A 19,235-nucleotide genomic window follows, 5' to 3' on the forward strand; every position below is an offset into this window, starting at 1 on the left:
TTTTGGTACTGCGCGTGGGTGGAGGAGAGTTGGTCGCTGGGGCATCCGGGGTGCTTGATCCGTGACATCGGGCCTGACTGCCTTGGGCCATTTCTTCTGCCCGGGGGCGTGCTCGTGTTGTTGTTCAGTGGGGCGTGACCGCCTAGTGAGTCTGTTCCTGGGTAGGTTTTAAGGAATCTGTTCGAGGTTGGGGAAATAGTGGAGGTTCTTTTGTTACACCAGTGATGGTTGGCTTTGCTTAATTATCAGTTGATGTGTAATTTTCGGGGGCGCCTGCAATGTTGCTGTCTCAACGAGCCAGAGTTTGCCCCCCCCCTATGCCATGGAGACGGGGGCGGCGGCTCAGGTGGCTCGTTGGGGACTGGTCGCGCAGGCGGTGCATAGGATCGGATAGCGTGGTTGGCTAGTTGCTGGTCTTAGGGCGGCTGCCTTGTTGTACTGGTACACCAATAATGGTTGGCTTTGTTTAATTATCAGTGGATGTGTAAATTTCAGCGGCGCCTGCAGTGTGGCTGTCTCAACGAGGCCAAGCTTGCCCCCTATTCCGTGGAGATGGGGGCGGCGGCTCTGGTGGCTCGTTGGGGACTGGTCGCGCAGGCGGTAAATAGGATCGGACGATGTGGTCGGCTAGTTGCAGGTCTTGGGTCGGCTGACCTTGTTGTATTGGTGGTTTGGTGCAGGTTGGCATCGTAAGGTCTATTGGGGGGTCGTTTTGCTCGATTGACATTGGTCCCGCAGTATTGGTTGCTCGACCCGAGGAGTCGGCTCGGGTCGGGTTTTGGTGGTGGGGCTCGCACGTACAAGGTGTCATACGTGCTCGCTGTGGCGGAAAGGAGGGGGGTATTTGAAGTCGGTGGATTGCACAAAGAGCGGGGGGGAACCCAGTGCAGGAGCGGGTTACCCCTGGTGGTGCAATGGTATAGTTGGTGGGTCCCTGCTGTGCTCGGTCACAGCGGGACATGTTAACGTGGGACCCTGCTGTGCTGGGTCACAGCAGGGCATGTTAATGCGCTGGGTGTCCTCGAGCCGGTGTGGTGCGGCTGAGGGCACATGGTGGAGCAACACTCGGCTGGGTGTCCTCGAGCCGGTGTGGTGCGGCTGAGGGCACATGGTGGAGCTGGTGTTGCAATCATGTACAACGGGACTCTTCACTTACCCCCCCTCCTTTGTTTGTGGTATATTTATGAATAAAATGTTATGGATTATTTTGGTGATAATAAACGAGGCTGCTGTGGCCTTTTACATCCAACGTCACGCAGTCTGTGTCTTATTTTGGTTGAGAAGCGGTAAAAAGGTGGATAGCTGGTTTGGGTCAGTACGGTAAGATAGGGCCAACAGTCAGACTTTCCTAAGTCAAGCAAATTGAATTTGGGGGAAAAATGTCAACAAAACTGCAAATAGAACTTTTCAAAAGAGTCGCTCATCTCTAGCAAAAAAGGGAGTTATAAAAGTGTACACACCCTTTAAATACCACTTTTTTAACAAAATAGAAAGTGTTTATTAAAGGGGTTGATCAGCCAAGACATTTTTTGGGGGAAACAGCTTTAGCCCGTCATAAAATAATGAAAGCAGACAAACAATGGCTTTGCATGAGTATCCGTGTAACAATTATTCAGTTCCAATTGTAATATCTGAGTGATTATCTGATTTTACTCTTTGAACCTCTTCACAAGTAAAATAATGAAGGGTTGACAGTCTATTAACCTGAACACCAAGAAAAAACATGAATAATTCCTCTGTCTTCCAAGGAAATCTCCAGTAACGTATAATGTAGTAATGTGCCCGTGTGCACAGGGGATTATTCTGTGGGATTATATCATCCTGCGCATTGTCCATGCTTTCACGTGACTGTGTGCATTAGTCTTTTGCGGCAACGTAGATACATTTATTTTTTAGTGTAAAGTAATATGAAACTTCGACTCTGATTCAAGAGGTTTCTTGGACTTAAATGGTTGCAAACCTTGCATAAATCAATAGTACCAGCAAATATAAGAAATGTTTTATTATTTCTCATCAGATAAATATGCTTTCTCCAGAACTCATCATTTACTTAAAAGGGTTAAAAAGGTTGTCCACTATTAGACAATGTCAACTTAATCAATTCAGAACCCTAATTAAAAAAACCCCTAGTGTATACTCCTGCAGCGTCGCTGTTCCTGGAGAGTACCAAGCACTCGAGCATGGTAGTGCCCGCTCATCACTAGTTACCAGTACTGAGCACTCGAGCATTGTAGTGCTCGCTCATCACTAGTTACAAGTATCGAGCACCCGAGCATGGTAGTGCCCACTCATCACTAGTTACGAGTACTGAGCACCTGAGCATGGTAGTGCCCACTCATCATTAGTTACGAGTATCGAGCACCCGAGCATGGTTGTGCCCACTCATCACTAGTTACGAGTACTGAGCACTCGAGCATGGTAGTGCTCGCTCATCACTAGTTACAAGTATCGAGCACCCGAGCATGGTAGTGCCCACTCATCACTAGTTACGAGTACTGAGCACCTGAGCATGGTAGTGCCCACTCATCATTAGTTACGAGTATCGAGCACCCGAGCATGGTTGTGCCCACTCATCACTAGTTACGAGTACTAAGCACCCGAGCATGGTAGTGCCCGCTCATCACTAGTTACGAGTACTGAGCACCAGAGCATGGTAGTGCTCACTCATCACTAGTTACGAGTACTGAGCACCCGAGCATGGTAGTGTCCGCTCATCACTAGTTACGAGTATCGAGCACCCGAGCATGGTAGTGCCTGCTCATCACTAGTTACCAGTACAGAGCACCCGAGCATGGTAGTGCTCGCTCATCACTAGTTACGAGTACTGAGCACCAGAGCATGGTAGTGCCCACTCATCACTAGTTACGAGTACTGAGCACCCGAGCATGGTAGTGCCCGCTCGTCACTAGTTACGAGTACTGAGCACCAGAGCATGGTAGTGCCCACTCATCACTAGTTACGAGTACAGAGCACCTGAGCATGGTAGTGCCCGCTCATCACTAGTTACGAGTACTGAGCACCCGAGCATGGTAGTGCCCGCTCATCGCTAGTTACGAGTATCGAGCACCCGAGCATGGTAGTGCCCACTCATCACTAGTTACGAGTATCGAGCACCTGAGCATGGTTGTGCCCACTCATCACTAGTTACGAGTACTAAGCACCCGAGCATGGTAGTGTCCGCTCATCACTAGTTACGAGTATCGAGCACCCGAGCATGGTAGTGCCTGCTCATCACTAGTTACGAGTACTGAGCACCAGAGCATGGTAGTGCTCACTCATCACTAGTTACGAGTACTGAGCACCCGAGCATGGTAGTGCCTGCTCATCACTAGTTACCAGTACAGAGCACCCGAGCATGGTAGTGCTCGCTCATCACTAGTTACGAGTACTGAGCACCAGAGCATGGTAGTGCCCGCTCATCACTAGTTACGAGTACAGAGCACCCGAGCATGGTAGTGCCCGCTCATCACTAGTTACGAGTACTGAGCACCCGAGCATGGTAGTGCCCACTCATCACTAGTTACGAGTACAGAGCACCCGAGCATGGTAGTGCCCGCTCATCACTAGTTACGAGTACTGAGCACCCGAGCATGGTAGTGCCCGCTCATCACTAGTTACGAGTACTGAGCACCCGAGCATGGTAGTGCCCGCTCATCACTAGTTACGAGTACTGAGCACCCGAGCATGGTAGTGCCCACTCATCACTAGTTACGAGTACTGAGCACCCGAGCATGGTAGTGCCCACTCATCACTAGTTACGAGTACTGAGCACCTGAGCATGGTAGTGCTCGCTCATCACTAGTTACGAGTACAGAGCACCCGAGCATGGTAGTGCCTGCTCATCACTAGTTACGAGTACAGAGCACCCGAGCATGTTTGTGCCCACTCATCACTAGTTACGAGTACTAAGCACCCGAGCATGGTAGTGCCCGCTCATCACTAGTTACGAGTACTGAGCACCCGAGCATGGTAGTGCCCACTCATCACTAGTTACGAGTACAGAGCACCCGAGCATGGTAGTGCCCACTCATCACTAGTTACGAGTACTGAGCACCTGAGCATGGTAGTGCCCACTCATCACTAGTTACGAGTACTGAGCACCTGAGCATGGTAGTGCTCGCTCATCACTAGTTACGAGTACAGAGCACCCGAGCATGGTAGTGCCCGCTCATCACTAGTTACCAGTACTGAGCACCCGAGCATGGTAGTGCTCACTCTTCACTAGTTACAAGTACCGAGCACCCGAGCATGGTAGTGCCCACTCATCGCTAATTAGAACATTGCATTGAAAGGGAAGGAGTGAGGCACAAAGTAAGACAACATGCCTATGCATGGGTACAGACTTCTTGAGCTTCTGCTTTCTGCTGTGTGCCTCACTCCAGTGCAGGATTCAGAGCCGCACTGCTCAGTACTGTGTATAAATAAGGAATAACGTTTGGAACACCATTCTAAGTCTGAACTGGGTGCAAAAACCTAAAAAAAAATCACTATATGGAGATAAGGTATGCACACCAGTGACTATGCAAGGGGAATACATGTAATAGCAGAAACTGCTGTGTGAATATTGACATGAAAAATACAATAGCTATATGTAAGAATGAAAATGTGAAAAATGGAACCTGCATTACTGCCATGAACATAGGAATAAAGAGAAATGTAGCTACTGAATTGATCAATGCAATAGAGCCCCAACACTACGCCAAAGTATTTCTCTACGTTGGGGTCCCTAGCTTGTGTGTGTCCTCTCATGCAGTTAAAAAACTTACCGTGTATGGGAAGCTGAGACCCAGGCTATTTATGCGTATGATATGGATTGGCAATAGGTGTGAGTGGGGAGGGTTCACAAACGAAAAACTACTAACAAATAAGGAATAACGTTTGGAACTCCATTCTAAGTCTGAACTGGGTGCAAAAACCTAAAAAAACCATTTTTTTAACTGCATGAGAGGACACACACAAGCTAGGGACCCCAACGTAGAGAAATACTTTGGCGTAGTGTTGGGGCTCTATTGCATTGATCAATTCAGTAGCTAAATTTCTCTTTATTCCTATGTTCATGGCAGTAATGCAGATTCCATTTTAATATTTTCATTCTTGCATATAGCTATTGGATTTTTCATGTCAGTATTCACACAGCAGTTTCTGCTATTCCATGTATTCCCCTTGCATAGCCACTGGTGTGCATACCTTATCTCCATACAGTACTGTGTATAATCTCCTCTTTGATGCTGTTGCTTCTGAACTAGTGCAGGAGAGCAGGAATCCCTTGTATCTTGTGCTATTGACCTTACACTTGGCCTTATAGTGTCTCTTATTAGCAAATCTAAATTTCACATTCTTATAATGCATTTTTTCTTTTTAATAAAGCATTACATTTTTTATATTCGCATTATTTTTAGTTTGTTTTTAACCTTTGCAGTGCGATAAAAAATATTTCACACTTTGGAAACTGTTTTCAAGCTGCTGTTGACAGATCTTCGAATTTTTTGTTTTTGCAAAAGTGATGGAAACAAATTAAGTAGTGAGATTGGTGGAATTGTCAGGGAGCTTGTCAGGGGATACAAAACATATTAAGAAATTATACCCTGAATAGAACCTTTGCATTGGATCTGATGGGCAGTCTGGATACGTCTCTGTGGACCCCGTACTGCCAAAGCTCATGATTTTCTAGCATTCGTTGATTACCCATCATGGCTATCTGTGTAGTTAGGATTAACAAAATGTTTCTTTCCCATTGTGTTCATCTGACTAAAACTCATTAATTCTTAATGCAGAACAATAAAGATTGTGCCAATCACCTATTAACTGCAAAACCAACATCACCGCGGTCGTTGCGGAGTGCGTGGCGGCCGCTTACATGCAGTTATTCCTTCTCCGTCCTCCGGGGAATAAAGCCCATTACAGCTGTGATTGTATTTTTGCAGCCCAGACAATGAATATCTCCATCAGTAGTAGTTATTAGATTATTAGCTAGCCTTACTCTCGAATCGTCCCGCTGCCGGCTCTGCCGGTGATTTACTCCCCAATCCTGCTTTAACAGTTAAGAATATTGACTCTTCTCCGAGATTACGTGCCAGTATTCATATAGATTTCTGTACAATACTGCAAACTAGGGAGAAGTTATCAACACTGGCATTTCACACCCCAGCCTTGAATCCAAAGCTTGCCGGAGTATGGTGCGGCAAATGTATTGAGAGGGGAATGCCTCTTTTTACATTTGGTACATTATTAGGCTGTATGTGTGTCGAAAAATGAAGCTGGTGTAGATATCGGCTACTATATACACCAATTTTATGGTAAATTTGTTGTGGCGCAGTCGGCCATGCTTCTATAGCTAAGCCCAATTTTTAAAAAAGTGTTGAGCGGAGGCACAGAACATTGCAATTTTTGTGTGTGTAAATACCTTTTGTGTAAACGTTTCCAACTTTTTGACAACAAAAAAGGCATAGAGAGACGATAAATTTCACCTACATGTTACTGTTTGGACACAATGACTCCCTGCATAAAAAATGTCTGCCTTCTCCCAAAAGTAGTGCCAATCCTGTCCACAATGGGTCCAAATTGCTTGAGATAAAGAGAGTTTTAGTCCTTTTTACCACCTACTCTAAGGGGGGCTTTACACGTTGCAGCATCACTTCCGAAATATTGTCGGGGTCACGTCGTTAGTGACGCACATCCGGCGCCGGTAGCGACATCGCAACGTGTAAATCATAGGTGCGACGATAAACGATCGCAAAAGCATCGAAAATCGGTGATCTGTGTAGCGTCGTTCATTTCCATAATGTCGGATCGAGCGCAGGTACGATGTTGTTTGTTGTTCCAGCAGCTCCACACATCGCTGTGTGTAAACCCGCAGGAGCGACAAATATCTCCTTACCTGCGTCCCGACGGCAATGCGGAAGGGAGAAGGTGGGCGGGATGTTATGTCCCACTCATCTCCGCCCCTCCGCTTTTAATAGCCGGCCAATTAGTGACGTTGCGTTGACGTCGCTGTAACGCCGAACGCACCTCCCCCTTGAAGGAGGGATAGTTCGGCAGTCACCGTGACGTCGCCCAGCAGGTATGTGCGTGTGAAGCTGCTGTAGCAATAATGTTCGCTATGGCAGCAATCACCACATATCGCATGTGCGACGAGGGCGGGTACTATCGCGCTCGGCATCGCTAGCCGATGCTAGCGATGTTGCAACGTGTAAAGTACCCCTAAGGGTGGCACTGTTTGTGGTCACCTGGCAGCTCTAAATATAGCTACCACTCCAGTTACTGTTTTTTAGATCTCAAGGGTTGCCTTGGCTTTCACCCTTTAACCCCTATATAGGAAACTGGACTTAACAGGGACCCCTAGGCAGGGGCACGGAGTTAGCTGCTGTTCAGTGGTGCCAGGTCAGAATAAGGAGGTCAGCACAGGGACAAAATCATGAGGCAGGAGAGTAGTCAAAAATCAACCTGAGGTCAAAATCAGGAATGTCTATGTCGCGCTCAGGGAAGGAGCTACTCAGTCCCGGGCGGTAACAAATGGGAATGTCACTCTGGTGGCCATTGCCCGAGGCCGTTCCCTGGGGATTCTTTTGTAAAAGAGGGTATTTACAGGGGAGATAAGAGTTAATGTCATGTGACGCCATCTGCGGGTTGCAGTTAAGGATGGTGAACCGCCGCTGCTGAATGTGGGTACTCCAAGAGCTGGTGGTGATTGCAGCAATGGTGTTAGGCCCTCCACAGGTAGGGCCGTGCCTCGGAGATGATGAGGAGTAATAACAGAGACCACACCAGGTTGTCTTTAACAGTTTCTACTCACTTGGACCCAGGGGTTGCTGGTTCAGGTCCCTTGGAGTATCAGTGCCGATGTAGTGACCCAGGTTGCTGCTCTGTCCTTGGCACTCTCTGTTGGTTGGGTCCCCATAGCGTGGAGCGATTGGGGCCCGACTGTCCCTTTTGGGGTACAGTCTCCTTCTCCACCAGGCTGGCTAATCCCAGGGACTCGTTCCTTTCCATGGCGACCATCCCCTTAAATGGTTAACCCTCTATGCCCGGTGTGGAGAACTAGGATTTTGGTTGTGCTTTGGTGGTATCGGCACTGGTACTCCAAGTCCCAGGGGGTAGTTCCCTGTAGTGCCCTGAGTGGCTCAGGGGCACTACATCTACTGGGAATTAAAGTGGAGCTAATCAAATTATAACTGGCAGTGGACAGCAGGCTCAGGAGCTTAAACAGCTTGCAGCCTCACCCAATCCAAACAGAAGAAAGTAAACACTGTCAAAAGTTAACTCTTGATCTCCCAGCACAGATGGATCTACAAATTTCAGGGGAAAGATAACTAGAATTGCAACCTCGTGTCACCTGCAACAAGAGTGCGGTGCCATCTGGTGTCAGAAGAAAGGAAGAAAACAGGAAGGGCAGGCACTGATACAGATATCACACCTACATTGTAAATAGGAAATAAAGTTTTAGACAGTGGGAGGGATTTTGGCGGTGGCAGCCTAGGCAGACGCAAGAACACAGATGGAACTGCAAAAACTTAGGTTAGCAATGGTCCCTTTTCCTTGCTCCGAGGGTATAAAATATGTCATTGGGTCTTCTCTTTTTGGAGACGTTTTGCAATACACAGCAGCTTTGCACACCTTTTTAGGATGCCAAAAGGAAAAATCCTTCAATAGTTTATATCTTGTTATGGGCCAATTGTTCTTTTAGGTTAATCACTAGAATATTTTCAAGGACATTACTAATGGGGATTCCCTTCTTATATGATCACTATTTTTTTCACACAATCTCCAAGTGTGAGAACCTCCCGAAATATTTATGTACTATGTGTGGATGATATTAGTTTGTGCTTGTATATATCAGGCTTGTACTTTACTTTTATTGCTCCTTTAACTGTTTCTTATTCTAAAGAAGCTATAATACAATGCAGTGCAGCCTGGGCTGGCTTCTAATGGGAAACATATCTCAAATGCTACTGTACAATTTAACGATCAGAGAAGCTCATTAATTGTAGTCATGAATGGCCATTCCCTTATCCTTTTGGGAAATAAAGTCTTCAGTACAATCTGGTAATAAACAAGAGCACTCATCCCTGTGGTCTCCAAGTTCACGTCCTGCATATGATTGGCAAAGGATAGCCTTTGTAAAAAAAAAAGTCTAAAAAATTCTGATTTCCAGTCTTTTATAGACAGAAGAAAAAAATTGATATAAACCTATATTACTCATTTGTCTCTGTAAAGGCCGCTTTACACGCAACGACATCGCTAACGAGATGTCGCTGGGGTCACGGACTTCGTGACGCACATCCGGCCTCGTTAGCAACGTTGTTGCGTGTGACACGTACAAGCGACCGCTAACGATCCAAAATACTCACCACATCATTGATCGTTGACACGTCGTTCATTTTCAAAATGTCATTGATCTTCTGGGACACAGGTTGTTCTTCGTTCCTGAGGCAGCACACATCGCTACGTGTGACACCCCGGGAACGACGAACAACAGCGTTCCTGTGTCCTCCGGCAACGAGGTGGGAATGTCGATAATGCGGTTGCTCTCCGCCCCACTGCTCTTATTGGTGGTCCGCTGTGTGACATCGCTGTGACGCTGCACGAACCTCCTCCTTAGAAAAGAGGTTGTTCGCCGGCCACAGTGACGTCGTTAGTAAGGTACAGTTAGGTCCAGAAATATTTGGACAGTGACACAAGTTTTGTTATTTTAGCTGTTTACAAAAACATGTTCAGAAATACAATTATATATATAATATGGGCTGAAAGTGCACACTCCCAGCTGCAATATGAGAGTTTTCACATCCAAATCGGAGAAAGGGTTTAGGAATCATAGCTCTGTAATGCATAGCCTCCTCTTTTTAAAGGGACCAAAAGTAATTGGACAAGGGACTCTAAGGGCTGCAATTAACTCTGAAGGCGTCTCCCTCGTTAACCTGTAATCAATGAAGTAGTTAAAAGGTCTGGGGTTGATTACAGGTGTGTGGTTTTGCATTTGGAAGCTGTTGCTGTGACCAGACAACATGTGGTCTAAGGAACTCTCAATTGAGGTGAAGCAGAACATCCTGAGGCTGAAAAAAAAGAAAAAATCCATCAGAGAGATAGCAGACATGCTTGGAGTAGCAAAATCAACAGTCGGGTACATTCTGAGAAAAAAGGAATTGACTGGTGAGCTTGGGAACTCAAAAAGGCCTGGGCGTCCACGGATGACAACAGTGGTGGATGATCGCCGCATACTTTCTTTGGTGAAGAAGAACCCGTTCACAACATCAACTGAAGTCCAGAACACTCTCAGTGAAGTAGGTGTATCTGTCTCTAAGTCAACAGTAAAGAGAAGACTCCATGAAAGTAAATACAAAGGGTTCACATCTAGATGCAAACCATTCATCAATTCCAAAAATAGACAGGCCAGAGTTAAATTTGCTGAAAAACACCTCATGAAGCCAGCTCAGTTCTGGAAAAGTATTCTATGGACAGATGAGACAAAGATCAACCTGTACCAGAATGATGGGAAGAAAAAAGTTTGGAGAAGAAAGGGAACGGCACATGATCCAAGGCACACCACATCCTCTGTAAAACATGGTGGAGGCAACGTGATGGCATGGGCATGCATGGCTTTCAATGGCACTGGGTCACTTGTGTTTATTGATGACATAACAGCAGACAAGAGTAGCCGGATGAATTCTGAAGTGTACCGGGATATACTTTCAGCCCAGATTCAGCCAAATGCCGCAAAGTTGATCGGACGGCGCTTCATAGTACAGATGGACAATGACCCCAAGCATACAGCCAAAGCTACCCAGGAGTTCATGAGTGCAAAAAAGTGGAACATTCTGCAATGGCCAAGTCAATCACCAGATCTTAACCCAATTGAGCAAGCATTTCACTTGCTCAAATCCAGACTTAAGACGGAAAGACCCACAAACAAGCAAGACCTGAAGGCTGCGGCTGTAAAGGCCTGGCAAAGCATTAAGAAGGAGGAAACCCAGCGTTTGGTGATGTCCATGGGTTCCAGACTTAAGGCAGTGATTGCCTCCAAAGGATTCGCAACAAAATATTGAAAATAAAAATATTTTGTTTGGGTTTGGTTTATTTGTCCAATTACTTTTGACCTCCTAAAATGTGGAGTGTTTGTAAAGAAATGTGTACAATTCCTACAATTTCTATCAGATATTTTTGTTCAAACCTTCAAATTAAACGTTACAATCTGCACTTGAATTCTGTTGTAGAGGTTTCATTTCAAATCCAATGTGGTGGCATGCAGAGCCCAACTCGCGAAAATTGTGTCACTGTCCAAATATTTCTGGACCTAACTGTATGTGCGTGTGACGCACAGTACCGATATTGTCCATCACAGGAAGCGATTTGCCCGTGACTCGCCCACCCCAGGGCTATGGGACACCCGGTGCCGGGCCGGACTAGTCCGGTGGTAGTCAGTGGTGGCTGGGCCCGGCTCCGTGGCCCTGGTGGGTGTCAGTAGTTTATGTGGCTTACTTGTTAATGGTTGTGTTCGTGACGCCACCTGTGGTATGCGGCTACTAAGCCGCCGCTGCTGTGTGAGGCCTCCGGGATGATGTTATAGCAGCAATGGTAGTACTGCTCCCCACAGGTGGAGCATTGCCCGGGGCACAGTTGGTGCTTGTAAGTGTCTATGCGGATGGAATAACAGAGACGAGTCCAAAGGTGCAGTTCCAGTTCTTTTACTCACAGTTTCCGTCACAGTTGCAGGGACCCTCAGACTGCTGGGACCACTGTCAGGGACCTCCGTCAGTTCTGGATGATTCAGAGCGTGAAATCCGGTTCCCTCTCTTTAGTGTCTCTTTTTCTGCTGTCTTCACTAGCCTTGCCTTAGGTAGATGGACTTGGCTTGGCCTCCATTACAGCCTCCAGGCTGGGGGGTCACCTGTCGGCTGATTACCCCTTTTCTGAAGGTCTGCTCTGGGTTCTGGCCCTGGGAGCTTGCAATTCCCTGGGCCTCGGTTTTTACTGTCTGGAGACTGTCTTTTCGCTCCTCCAGTTTCTAGGGACCGTCCCCTGTCGCAGCTAATCACTCCACCGATGTCACTGTGGAACAGGCCACCGCAGCCTGCAGCTACCCGTAGCGCCTCTGGGCCCTCGGCAGCGGTACCCAACAAGGACTGCTCGTGGTACCTTACAGGACTACCCGCGGCCCTGCGACCCTTTCTTCTCTTCTCGTCCTACATGCTCACTCCTCACTCTCCCACTCCCTGAGCGAACTGAAACTAACTTGACCTTCCTTTCTCTATCTGCTCTCTGGTGGCTCCTCCCACCTCCCCAGTTGCTAAGCTACCACCCTATGGGAGCAGGGATGGGTCTTACAGCCCCTCTCAGCATGCAGCATGGGAGGGTTGCCTGCCACTTTCCCTGGTCCTGTGTGTCCCTAGCAATGGGTGTAGTGTGAATTTACCAGGGGACCGGAGTTCACTCTCTTCCTCTCCCAGAATGGGGCATCACACCGCTGATGGGGTGCAATGACCTGTGGCGACGGAAGCCTCAGGGGCGCCACACTCCCCCACAGCAAATCCCAGCACGTCCTCGGGCTGAAAAACAACAAAAACATATGGAGAACTGCAAAACATTTTTGGTATGCAATAACATAAACTGTAAAACATTTCTTCCCTTTATGGGAGGCACATATCATGAACGTTGCAAACTTCTTATAAAGAAACTATGTGTGCACTTTCAGTTCGTTGCACAGTTTGGGCACTTCCCCCATAATTCTGGTAGGGGGCACAACGGGTGCAACTAATTACATTTTTAGCTACTACAAGTCCAGTAGCCCGGCAGTTCGTTTCTTCCCATCAGACAATAATGGGACAATCAACCAGCCATTAAGTCCAATGGCCTGGTTACATAGGACACATAAAGAACATACCAGCCACTAAGTCCAGTGGCCTGGTATGACATGACACATACACTTCCACCGGGGCCCACATTCCAGTTCAGTGGCCCGGTAACACATAACATGGGGGGTGACGTCTTCAAAAAGCATGAGGGACAGGACAGCAGGAAAGGGTGTCATCTTCGAAAAGAATGAGGGGCAGACAGGGGCTATCTACAGTTCAGCATCTCTTCATCTTTACTTGTAGGGATTCTTCTCCGGCTCCCCACCTGGCAGCAGGTAGACAGCGGTCAGCACAGTCTGCGTCTCCTGCGTGGCTGTAGCAGACCTGCTGCAAGATGCTGCGGCCTGGGCCTGCTCTGAGGTAGTGCTGCTGGCTTGCATAGGGTTACTGGCTGGCGCGAGGCTGCTGGCTTGCAGGGGGTTACCAGCCATACGGCGCCACTCTGGCTCTTCTGGGGCTGCCTCCTTGTCTTGGCGGGCCGCGCCTGGCATGGCGGCGGCCTGGGTTGGAGTCGCTGCTGCGGTGAGATCTTGGCGGGCCGCACCTGGCGTAGCTGCGGCCCGGATCGGCGTCGCCGTGTCGGGCGTCTCTCCAGGGACCGCGGGCATGGCAGCGGGGGTTGGGGCTCTCGCGCCGGCAGGGGCATTAAATGACTCACCCCTCAGTTGCATCTCCGGTGTTCTGGTGGTCGCTGTCTTGCTGCAGGGTGCTGGTATCGGAGCTGCGGTCGTGGCACGCGCGCCTGCAGGAGGACCGGGCAGGAACCCCACCGGGCAATCCGGGCTCCGCCGGCTGGGGGTGTCACTCTCTTTACCCGGCTCTGCAGCGGCGGCTGGATCTTCTCCGCTCTCCAGGACGCAGGACACAACCCGGTTCTGAGGTGCGTGTCCCGGCTCGGCCACTCCTCCTCTGGCCGCTCGTTGCTCGGCGTCCATCCTTTTAGCTTCTTCACGCGCCATCTTTTCTTCCTCCGCCTTCTATGGCGGGCACCGCTTCGCGCGCTTTTCTTGGACAAGGGGGCGGGGCTTCTCTTCGCGCCCTTTCTTCTTGCACGCCCCCCTTCTTCCCACTCTCAGCAGCGCTAATGGCGGTGGTTTCTCAGTAAAGTACACAGTCTGTCACACGGTTCTTCAGGCGCACAGTACCCGGTTAGACCGGGCACGAAATCCTGTTCGTGACGCCAAAGTTGACTCGCCCACCCCAGGGCTATGGGACACCCGGTGCCGGGCCGGACTAGTCCGGTGGTAGTCAGTGGTGGCTGGGCCCGGCTCCGTGGCCCTGGTGGGTGTCAGTAGTTTATGTGGCTTACTTGTTAATGGTTGTGTTCGTGACGCCACCTGTGGTATGCGGCTACTAAGCTGCCGCTGCTGTGTGAGGCCTCCGGGATGATGTTATAGCAGCAATGGTAGTACTGCTCCCCACAGGTGGAGCATTGCCCGGGGCACAGTTGGTGCTTGTAAGTGTCTATGCGGATGGAATAACAGAGACGAGTCCAAAGGTGCAGTTCCAGTTCTTTTACTCACAGTTTCCGTCACAGTTGCAGGGACCCTCAGACTGCTGGGACCACTGTCAGGGACCTCCGTCAGTTCTGGATGATTCAGAGCGTGAAATCCGGTTCCCTCTCTTTAGTGTCTCTTTTTCTGCTGTCTTCACTAGCCTTGCCTTAGGTAGATGGACTTGGCTTGGCCTCCATTACAGCCTCCAGGCTGGGGGGTCACCTGTCGGCTGATTACCCCTTTTCTGGAGATCTGCTCTGGGTTCTGGCCCTGGGAGCTTGCAATTCCCTGGGCCTCGGTTTTTACTGTCTGGAGACTGTCTTTTCGCTCCTCCAGTTTCTAGGGACCGTCCCCTGTCGCAGCTAATCACTCCACCAATGTCACTGTGGAACAGGCCACCGCAGCCTGCAGCTACCCGTAGCGCCTCTGGGCCCTCGGCAGCGGTACCCAACAAGGACTGCTCGTGGTACCTTACAGGACTACCCGCGGCCCTGCGACCCTTTCTTCTCTTCTCGTCCTACATGCTCACTCCTCACTCTCCCACTCCCTGAGCGAACTGAAACTAACTTGACCTTCCTTTCTCTATCTGCTCTCTGGTGGCTCCTCCCACCTCCCCAGTTGCTAAGCTACCACCCTATGGGAGCAGGGATGGGTCTTACAGCCCCTCTCAGCATGCAGCATGGGAGGGTTGCCTGCCACTTTCCCTGGTCCTGTGTGTCCCTAGCAATGGGTGTAGTGTGAATTTACCAGGGGACCGGAGTTCACTCTCTTCCTCTCCCAGAATGGGGCATCACACCGCTGATGGGGTGCAATGACCTGTGGCGACGGAAGCCTCAGGGGCGCCACACCCGTGACGTACGAATGACGGGGGCGGGTGCGATCGCTAGCGACATCGCTATTGATGTCGCTGCGTGTAAAGCGGCCTTAACTTGTGGATTTATGGTGAGATATTGAATTAAAGGTGAATTTTGGTCTACATAAATCATCTCTTGAGTCGTATTGGTGTGGGTTCCACTGCTGGGATCCCCACTTATTGCCAGAACCCCTGGTAAGAGTGTGGTCACGAGGAGTTGATTGATGTGGCTGCTTGCACATGCGCACTAGTGTTCCATTCAAAGTCTACCACACAATTGAAAAAAGTCAAAGTTCTGTTCTTTCTCATGTTCATATCTTCAGTGCCGTTAATGTTTAGAGGCAGGGCACAAGTATGACCAGCAGATCCAATAAGGGAGAACCAGATAAGACAATCAAGACACTAAAGTCCCCTTCTTTGACAATCTGTAGTGGGACCCACACCAAACAAACAATTAGCACATATCCGGTGAATAGGTGAAAATTTATGTAGACTGTAATAATATTATTTAGGTATTATTAGGTATTATTGGGAACCTGTTACTGAATTCATGCTGCCCGAACAACTCTAGAGAGAGACGTGACTAGTTCATGGTGGTCCCTTACAGGCTTCTCCCCACACTGCCTAGTTGATTGATAGGTCTGTCTCATGAGTAGAGATGAGAGAACCCGAGGTTCGGTGTTGGGTGGTCGTACAGAACACAGACTTTACAAAAAAAACTGAGTTCAAGTTCGGAGATCGGGTGCCTTTCGTATGCTGACCACTTGCATGAGCATTGCTGTACTCTGGTACGCTCGACGCTCAGCCCAGTGCGAGCCATTTGCACTGTTTAATCAGCTCGCATTGGGGGTAACAACAGCAGGATCGGATGTAGTGTGCACCAAAAAACAAATGGAAGAAATCCGCCCACCCTTCCCCAGAAGTGATCTGTTTATGGTTCGCGGAATGTGGGCGGAGACCCGAACTGCCCAATTAGTGACTTCCACTGGTGTTCGGGTCCAAAACCGCACCTTGTCAAAATTCTGGCTGAACCCACCGAACCAAACTTCCAAGGGTCCACTCATCTCTACTCATGAGTTTACATATATAGAGACCACTTAGTCAACTGCTGAGAGAAACCATCCATGGACTGCTCTAGAAGGAAGTGGTTTCTCCCTATAGTCTCTGGCTTTTCAAACTTTATTTTCTCTGAAACAGTGCAGTGCTTCAGGGTAAAACATGCCCAGTTGTCATCATGCTGCCAGGCTCTGAATCATGCTGGCCATTGAATTGGTAGCATTACTCTAGTGACAGATTCCTTTAAGTGAGAGTCTAAAAAAAGAACTTAGGAATATTGCACTCTCAAAGATTAAGATGTGTAATGTATTGCCAGGAACGCTGAAATTGACCATCATTACCTTTTGTTTTTCAGATAGTGTTTCGGAAAATTAGTGATGTCAAAAGAGAGGAAGAAGAGTGGATGAAAAGTAAAAATGAAGCCCCCCTGATCCTTCCACCGGATCATCCAGTCAGGCGATTGTTTCAAAGATTCCGTCAGCAGAAGGAGGCTCGTCTGGCCGCAGAACGAGGGGTGAGAGACCCCACTGACCGGGATCTAGAGAAAGGCAATATACTGGTGGAACATGTTGCTCGAAACACAATAAAAGCCAGCCTTGTCACCGTCACCGAAAGCCCTGCTACACCAGTATCTTTCCAAGCAGCGTCAACCTCTGGTGTGTCAGACAGAGCTAAGCTCCATGCCCCAGTATCTGAAACCACTGGAGGTAAAGTGGCCGGGGAGCTGGTGAAAAGGAAAGGGTGGGCAAGGTTTAGAGAATCATGTGGGAAAGGGGAGGATTGGAACAAAGTATCTAAGGCAGAATCTATGGAAATATTACCTGACAGAACTAAACCGTCAAGCGAGGCCACGTTAAAGAAGACAGATTCCTGTGACAGCGGTATAACAAAAAGTGATTTACGTTTAGACAGTGTTGGGGAGACTAAGAGCCCCCAGGATCGGAGTCCTGTGCAGGCCGAAGTTAAACATACGTTTTATCCTATTCCAGAACAGACCCTTCAAGCTACAGTTTTAGAGGTAAAGCATGAGTTAAAGGAAGACATAAAAGCTCTGAATACAAAAATCACAAACATTGAAAAACAGCTTGCCGAAATACTAAGAATATTAGCTTCAAGAAGGTGCTCCCAATCACAGGAGGTCTTTGAAATATCTCGACCCCAGTCTCCAGAATCAGAAAGAGATATATTTGGATCCAGCTAGAACAACCTGAGGACAATAGTATTAATGTGAAAGTGCCGAGCCCCCATGTTTCAAGTATTGCCTCCGACAGGGTTTTCTACTCTACTATGGGTATAAAGATCTTCTACCTTCTTGTCGTTGGGCAAACATGGACTATGTCTCCAAGGTGGGCTCCGTCAACCTTCTAAAAGTTAGGAACCGGTTTTCATTGGTTAAGGAGGAACTTAACTGGATACTAGTGAATTTTACACATATCAATTGGAGAGTCGAGACAGAAATAACGGTGGTTCCATGTTCTCAACCTTTGAAAGAGAATTACGAAATACTAATGTTACAACTGAACAGGGAGAGAGGGGTCGACGCACCTTTATATCAAAATTTTGGGAAGTTGTTTTAGGATATTTCTTCCCAAAAAAGCATGCCTTATGTAACTGATTTTCACCCTTGTCCAGTTGAAAGGACGGACAAGTCGGCCTGTATGACTGTATGAAACATCTTGCATTGCTGCAGCCTTTTATAAAAAGCTTGCAAATCCACCCGCTGAATGTCACAATATATAGACGACACTGTACTTTCCTAGGTTCTTTACTGGGACTTCTAATTGTTTAACAAAGCCTGGGAAATTACAGTATTTATGGGTAATGTATATTTTTCTAGATTCCTTTCCGCTTTAGAAAGGAAAGATTGAAAAGTTATGAAAGAAACTGTAAGCATTTTATGATTATGCAGTGCAATACCTCCTTGCACCAACAGGTGTCGCTGTTTTTTTCTTTTGATTGTTATTTAAAACTCGGTATTAAAAATAAGACGTGCAGCAATAGTATACAGCGACACCTGAGGATTGAGGAGGTGCTGCATCAAAAGTAGATTGCAATGTGACAAGTCTTCCAATGTGCTACGATTGTGTAATTTATTGATTTTGGTGACTTTAATGAATTGATTTGTGATGAGTGACCAAGAAAATAACTTTGGTTTCAAATGTTTTTAAAGGGACACTGTAGATAAAGCATATATATTGTTTTAGGGCGTAAAGGGAGGACCATTACTAAGAAATTAAGAGTATCATCCCTATATCAAACTCCATCCACTTAGATTTTTTTAGGAATTACATAGTTTATAGTTTTGACTGAAATGTTCCTTTGAAGAGTCTGTCAGCACAAACTGACTGGTCAAACCAAGCACAGACAATCAGTGCACCCTTGGTGTGACCAAGCAGTTCAGTGCACCTTCCTACCTACCGTGTTTCTCCAAAAATAAGAAAGGGTCTAATATTTTTTTTGATCCAAAAGATGGGATAGGGCTTATTTTCAGGGGATGTCTTTTTTTTTTGTCCCATGAACAACAATACATATTTACTCTTTAACAAAAAAAATCAACATTTATTCAATTATAGTCATATCGCATTCTGTAACATCAACATAACTGTTTAATACATGTGTATCTATCTATGTATATCTTATCTATCTATATCTTATCTATCTATCGATCCATCCATCTATCTATATATTGGACATACATGCCAGCCTGTCTCCGCTTCAGCTTTAAACTCCTGCATTTAAGAGACCTTTGGTCACATGAGATGTCACAAAGATCCTTAAGCAGTCGTATCAGCAGGATATAAATGCTGGGGCCCTTAGGAGATTGGGGGCCCTGTGGAATTTCCCAGTTTGTTGTCCCTTCACCCTAATGCCAGTCCTGCTTCCCACCTGTCTCCTGTTCAGTTCTTTTATACTCCTGCATTTAAGAGACCTTTGGTCACATGAGATGTCACAAAGGTCCTTAAGCAGTCTTATCATAAGGATATA

At 47.6% G+C, this 19,235-nt stretch overlaps 1 protein-coding gene across 2 annotated transcripts in view; it reads left to right on the forward strand.

Moving 5' to 3' along the window:
- The window catches only part of KCNH1 (potassium voltage-gated channel subfamily H member 1), a 421,045-nt gene extending 402,807 nt beyond the window's left edge, over positions 1–18,238 (forward strand). For both annotated transcript variants that reach the window (XM_075339163.1, XM_075339164.1), the window contains one exon: positions 16,606–18,238. In XM_075339163.1, the coding sequence (XP_075195278.1) occupies positions 16,606–17,451 (846 nt within the window). In that variant the 3' untranslated portion in view covers positions 17,452–18,238. The remainder of the gene's footprint in view (positions 1–16,605) is intronic.
- Positions 18,239–19,235: the final 997 nt, after the last annotated feature.

This window comes from Anomaloglossus baeobatrachus, chromosome 3 (genome assembly GCF_048569485.1).
Source record: "Anomaloglossus baeobatrachus isolate aAnoBae1 chromosome 3, aAnoBae1.hap1, whole genome shotgun sequence".
Lineage (NCBI taxonomy): Eukaryota > Metazoa > Chordata > Amphibia > Anura > Aromobatidae > Anomaloglossus > Anomaloglossus baeobatrachus.